At 26.5% G+C, this 7,347-nt stretch overlaps 1 protein-coding gene across 1 annotated transcript; it reads left to right on the forward strand.

Moving 5' to 3' along the window:
• Positions 1 to 4,344: 4,344 nt before the first annotated feature.
• Positions 4,345 to 7,134, forward strand: LOC113849083 (transcription factor MYB1R1-like). The gene is made up of 3 exons (XM_027478690.1): positions 4,345 to 4,743; positions 5,160 to 5,368; positions 6,326 to 7,134. Exons 1-3 carry the CDS (start codon positions 4,503 to 4,505, stop codon positions 6,758 to 6,760), a joined length of 885 nt encoding a protein of 294 aa, XP_027334491.1. The 5' UTR covers positions 4,345 to 4,502; the 3' UTR covers positions 6,761 to 7,134.
• The last annotated feature ends 213 nt before the right edge of the window (positions 7,135 to 7,347 follow it).

A 7,347-nucleotide genomic window follows, 5' to 3' on the forward strand; every position in this document is an offset into this window, starting at 1 on the left:
GAAAACGATCGTTTTAGGAAATAATTATTCTTCAGAAAAAATATATTATAAAATTAATTAAAAAAATATACATTTGATGAAAATAAACATGCATAAATATATATTAAATAAAACTATAAAATAAACTATAATTTTGTATGCTTTTAAATCATTAGTTCTCCAGAAAAAAAAAAAAACAATTTGTTACATTTCCATCTAGAACGAAGCAATGAAATGTCTAGTTTTGACTTTTGAGATTTTAAAATTTAATTATTTTTAGAATATCATAATTTTTTAAAATAAATTAAACCCAAAACACATTTAAGACAATTTTGCGTACATCCCTTCTCAATTTTTGTATTTCAAATTTTTCATAAAAATTCTTAATTCATTAATATATTGATTTCCTAATTTTCTTATTTTTTTTATTGAATTATTTTCTTCTTGCCTATTCTCCTCAGATTAGAGGTGTTTTAAACTTATTTTATTCCACTGGTTTAGTTAGTCTAAAGCTATGTTTAGAAATATAGAAGGAGATAGAATTGGATGAAGTGGACTTAAAATAGAATAGAGCAAAATGAAATAAAATATAATACAAATTTTATTTGGTTGTTTAAATAGTGAAAGGAGCTGAATGGACTATATTTTCTTTTAATTCTTCTAATACCCTTATGTAAAGAATGTACTTTTAATTTACTTTTGATACTTTACGATTTTATAACTTTAGAAAATAATCATTATCAAATAAAAATATTTATATATACAAATCAAAATAATTTTTTTATAGAAATAAAATAAATAACATTATTTATAAAATACAATAAACTATTTTTGGCATACCAACTATCCCCTTAACACAATAATATATATATATATATATATATATATATATATATATATATATAATTGTGCGCATCTAAGTTGATCTATTTAATTAATTTTTTAAGGTTTTGGTTTTAAAATATGTCTATTATTTAAAGTATGTATATATATATATATATTATTTAAATATTATCAACAAAATTTTAATTTTATTATATTTAGATTCAAATATAAAAACTAGTTTTAAATTAATAAAAACAAAAATCTAAATTTAAATACATCACTTTTATTTTATTAAAAATATTAATATATTATTCAATGTAAATTACGAAAAACAAGTAAAAGAACAAAAATTATTTTTTTTACAATATCAAATAATCATATTTCAAATGAATAAAATTAAATACTTATATATATATATATATATATATATATATATATATAGTCAGGATTTATTAACAAAAATATTAAATTTAAACATTTACATTAGTTAATAATATTTAATAAAATGAGAGATTAACCAATTAAATTATTAGTTTGAAAGTTCTATCAAATAGATAAATTTTATAAAAACATTCACAAAAATAAATTTAATAAATATTTTATTATATTACTTTATTTTAATATAAGTAAATATTAAATTTTTGATAACATACTTACAAATATTTAAATTATGTGAAATTTGATATATAGATTATTAAGATAATATAAAGTGATTTAATAATAAGATAAATTAATCTTGTATTTTATAAAAATTTATTAAAAAAATATAAATGTTCTACGTTGACATTAGTATTGATGAATTATAACTTATAAATTATGACAGTGTTATTTCTCTTTTTTGTTGTCTTTTATTGAGTAGAGTTTTCAAGAGGATGAGAAAGAAAATAAAAAAGAAAGAAAAAAGATAAATAGAAAAACATAAAAAAGAAGACGAGATGAAAGAAAAAATATAAATAATAGATTAAAAAAATACAAGAATAATATATATAATAAAAAAATAAAAAAATTAACAAACTTAATGTTTGTAATAAAAAAAATCTATTTAAAGTGTTTTTAAAAGTTAGAAAAATAAAATAAAATTAGAGAATGAAAAAATAAATTTTGTCATACACACTTGTTTATATCGACACTTTTTTCTTAATTTATTTAGTTGTATAATTTTTTAAATATCGAATGACTTTATAAAAAAAAATGCTTAATAAATAAAGACATATGAGAATCAACCCTCGTGGATAAGAGTGTAATAATGATGCGTGTAATTTAAATATAATATAAGGATATAATTAAAAAATAAAAAAAATAAATAATAGAATAAAATAAAGTAAATTTTATTATATTTCATCATCATTTAATCAATCTAAATAATAAAATAAAATACCTTCTCATGTTACTTTCCTCTGTTCCATTAAATTCCACCATACACGTATAAGCTAAAAGTTAATTATGATGAATTCAAATCTTAAGAATTAGATTATTTATCTATCGAGAATTGGTTCAGATATAATAGATTGTCCTAGCTTAAAATATATGTTAAAATACGCCTTACTTTTAATTTATGTTTTAAAATTTTATAATTTAGCTATGTAAAATATTAAAATTAATTTATCATATCAATAAATTACACTGAACCGGTCTTATTTTATATATTATCGAATCCTTACCAAATTTAATTCAAATTTAAATAAATGACACATTAAAATTTGTATCTAGATAAAAGTTAAGATTAACTGAGCTGCAAGCCCCTCATCAATAACTTCTCAATCTCTGATAATTTAATTATAATAACAATCATGCCGATATAATGTAAATATAAATATATAACAATTAATTGCATATATTTTAATGTTTATTGTTAATATTATTTAAACACAATTTATAAACACTTCTATTAATCACAAAAATAGTTAATATAAAAGAAACAAAAAAGTAAATGTAAACGTGATTTAATATTTTTTGTTCTGTTTACCAAAAAAAAGGTTGATCTAATAAACTTGAAAGGTTGATCCAATGATATAAAATTTTATTACGTTTACGTCCCATGTGATCTTTCACATTAAAAAAATGTAACACTCATTTTAACTTAGAATAATTCTTTAAATGTTTTTAATATTATTTATTAATTAATTTTGTATATCTTATTTTTATAGATTACAAAAATAAAAATATAATTTTAATTGACAGATAATAATAATAATATTTAAAAAGGTTGTTAAAATTAGCATGATCTTAAATTGAATGTTATTTTATTAAAATAGATTAGTGCCCATAGCTCTGAAGATATAGCCACCTGCAAGAAAAACATCAATCCTAATGCATTGCTTATATATATAATGAATAATTCATGATGATAACAGAAAAAATAAAAATATCCTTGAAATATTCTGAACATAAAGGATTCGATAAAGAGCATAAAACAATGGATAGCAGCAAATAAAACCGTTCACTAATTGCCACGTGTGAAACAGCACACACAAACTCATCTTTTTATTCATTTTTTTTTAAATGTTAGTTGCTCTACGGTTGCAAAAAGAAAAAGAGGAATCCCACTGACTATTGGATATTATTAAATTAAATACGTATCTTATCAATTCAGGCAGTAAAAATATAGTTTAAATTACTGAATTTTTTTATAGGTATTGTTAAATTTAAAATTAATATTTTAATTATTAATGATATATATTTTATTTTATTAAATTAAATTGAAAAGAGATAAGTGTTATCATGTTAACGCTGCACATTGTTAGTATTGTATACTTTAAATTCTCATTTATTTTAAATATTATTTTAATAACATTGAATTGAATATTAAAAATTTAATACAAATATATTCATGGTGTAAACTTTTTTGTCGTTAGATTGTTATCACAACAAAAATTATTGAGTTTTATAATATTTAATTTAAAATTTATATACATAGTATATTTTAATTAATCAATAATATAATTTGTTTACAATAAAAGTACTCTTGATTTTTAAAAAAATTGGATTAATTTAGTGAAGTAAATATTTTACTCCCATCTTATAAAAATAAAAAAATTATTTACTGAATTTATTGTGAAATTATATTTGATAATAAAATATTAAATAAGAGTTTGAACCATTTAATAATTATCTATCGCTACGCCAGCTAGCTTGACTTTAACTTAAAAAATAATCTATTCCTTTAACCCGATTATAAAATAATTATTAAATATATTAAACCATCTATACATACTCGTAGTTAAAAGGTTATATATATATATATATATATACGTGTGTAATATAAAATTTTGACAAAAATAACAAAAATATATAAATTCAAAACTTCCCTAAAAATAAAGTTTGTTTAACCATTTTGAAAAATTTATGAAACTAACCAACTTTATTTAAAAATTGTTAATCACAATTTTTTAGTTATATATATATATATATATATATATTTAATTTCATAGTTCGATATATATCATTTTTAAATACAATATAAAAAAATTTCCAATTAAAAGAATATTTATCTTAGAATTTTCAATTATGTGTGTATCAAGTACATCACATGTTAACTTCACCTCAATGCTTATTTTAAACATCTTTGTCTCCTGATTGATCGTATATTAATCGCTCTCGCGACTCGCGTATATTAATCACACTCGCTCACGCGTAGCTTCACCAACGCTCCCATACCATAATTCGCTTTTCTTTTCCGACCAACGCTTCGCCGGAAAATGCCTCTCTCTTCTTCCGCCGTGTCCAGCGACGCTGCCGGCGAGATCATGCTCTTCGGTGTGAGAGTCGTGGTGAACTCGATGAGGAAGAGCGTGAGCATGAACAACCTCTCGCAGTACGAGTTCCCTCGCGACGCCTCCAATAACAACAAAGAAGATGCCATCGCCGCCGGCTACGCCTCCGCTGATGACGCCGCTCCAAACAACTCCGGCAAGCAGCGCGACCGCGAGCGCAAGCGAGGTCCGATCAACACCATCTAGATTTTTCTGTCACTCTTTATAATTTTAAATAAATAATTTTTTTTTTTGTTTTTAGATATAATTGATTGCTCACTCTGCCAAAATTATATATGTTTTTGTTAGTTACTATTTAGATACATTACTGTACTCCAATTAAAATAGGCATTTTATAAATAGCAATTATTGATGGGAAATATCGATAAGTTTTGTGATCTCTTTTATTATAGTGTGTGTTTGGATTTTTATTTAATCATTTCGGATCCACGTTTACTTAAGGCTACTACCCGTAGCTTGTGTGTTAACATGATTTTAAAACATGTCGAAAGGCAATTCCAAACATGCTAATAAAATATGAATATGAATGTGGTTATTGATTTGTTGCATTAATGGTGCTGTTAATTTTTGGGGTTTGTTCAGGGATTCCATGGACAGAGGAAGAGCACAAGCTATTCTTGGTGGGGTTGCAGAAAGTGGGGAAAGGTGATTGGAGAGGGATCTCAAGGAACTATGTCAAATCTCGGACGCCAACGCAGGTTGCAAGCCATGCTCAGAAATATTTTCTCCGCCGCAGCAACCTTAATCGCCGTCGCCGTAGATCCAGTCTCTTTGACATCACCACAGACACAGTAATCCACCTTCTTGTTATTGTGTTATTACTAATTGATAATTAACATAAGTGGTACATGTGTGATTTTTTTAAGCAAGATTATTTTTGAGTTTTATATGTTGTGAAAAATTCAATTGGGAAAGAGATAGTTCTAACATGATGCTGTGATGTTTCTGACTTGATTGTGCTTATCTCACGTGGAAAATACTTGACGTATTAGACAAAATTTTACTGTTACTTTTTAGTCTGGAGTTGGGTATTCTCATTCAGAGTCAACATATTAATCAGTGTTGGTGGTCTTGAAAATTGAGCTTGAATTATTTCTTAGTCTTCAAATCAATAATCGTGCTGAATACTATGCTTGCTAATTGCTTTTGCCGTGTGAGGGAAACAAAGTATAAGAAACCAAAAAAGAAGACGAGAAAAAAAAGAAAGGGAAGGCACTCTTTAGCTTGAGTATTTTTATTTTTATTTTTTGTTTTATTTTTTGACTTTACAATAAATTGCAAAAAAGCAATTTTCTTTCTTGTTCAGTTCAAGACTTTGAAGTCAGGTGATGTGCATTTTTTGCGATTGTTTGTAAAATCAGGAAATGAAATAAAAAAATGTTTTCTCAAAGCAAAGAGAAACTTCTGCCATTTGGTCATGTATCTTGTCTTGTGTGTCTTAATTAAATTCCTTTGGTTGTTGAGGAGAAATTCAACATACCATAATCACTTGATTACAGGCTTTAGGTCAATAAGTTAGCTATTTTTGAACTTGGAGGATTGGAGAAACATGGGTGTTGCTCCAGTTCCAATCACGTTTTGTTTCCAGGTTTCGGAAACTTGGAAGACTTATCGACTATTATATTGGCTCCTTCTTATATTTAATGGATTTTCGAACATCTATTTTAAAATGAATAATCAATAAATTTTCACGGTAATCATAGCAACTTCAGTAATTTTTATTGATAATCTTCAATTTTTTGTGTCAGGTCTCAACAATCCCGATGGAGGAAGAGCAGATCCAGCATCAAGATGATGTGTCTCGCTCGCACCCCATGTCCCCTGCAACCCCTGAAAGTAGCAACATGAACGGACTTCCAATGATACCCATGTATCTGAAGGATGTTAGTTCTGGAGTCATGTCAGTTCAAGCTGGGAATCCAACGGAAACACTCGCTTTAGGACAAGCAAATGTGGAACAGAATGGCCCAACCAAGCAAGGCTGTACCATTCCTGTTGTTCCAGATCATGAAGGTTCCACGGTGTCCGATATCACTGTCAGTTTGAGTTCAGCAGTTGATCCTCCAACACTGTCTCTTGGGCTATCCTTGTCATCTAGTCAAAGACAGATATCATCAAGGCATTCAGCTGTAAATGGATTGCCATGCTTCAACAATGGAGATAGCATCATAAGCGTTGCTTGAGAAAGATAACATATATTCGTGGCCCACATCTAGACAGACACAGATTCACAGAGATGTTTATCACTGATATCCTTCCTCTTTGGTGGGAGAATGAGAAAGAAGTTAAAGGAGAGGACCTTGAATTAGAGAAGGCAAGGAAATAAGTGACCAATTTGATCCTTATGTTCCTTGCCCATGGAAAGGTCCCTGTCATGTTCTTGTTTGCTTGGTATTGCCTGATATTCTTGTTTATTGGCCCTTTTTATGTTTGCAGTTACTGTAACTGATGAAAGAACTAAGTAATTCTCAATTGTTAATAATGGTAAATGTAGACTATACCACGAATGATTTCTAGCTCTTCTTTCGGGAAGATTTATCTAATTATCGAGTTGGATTTAAGAGTTGGCAGTGTGTTTGTGTCTCATGTCAGGCAGCACACAGACACAGTTTTCTTTTGTTTCTATGGGGTGAATAAGTGACCTAATTTACTCCTTCCATTAATGTTTTATGACAGTTGCAGTAGTCAAAGAGCGAAGTGAATGGACTTAGACTTAAGTGGCCCCCTTGTCTAAAATACCTTAGGCGATTTTAGAAGAATAAACTCTTAT

Source organism: Abrus precatorius, unplaced genomic scaffold (assembly GCF_003935025.1).
Source record: "Abrus precatorius isolate BTA unplaced genomic scaffold, Abrus_2018 Scaffold10, whole genome shotgun sequence".
In the NCBI taxonomy this organism is placed as follows: domain Eukaryota; kingdom Viridiplantae; phylum Streptophyta; class Magnoliopsida; order Fabales; family Fabaceae; genus Abrus; species Abrus precatorius.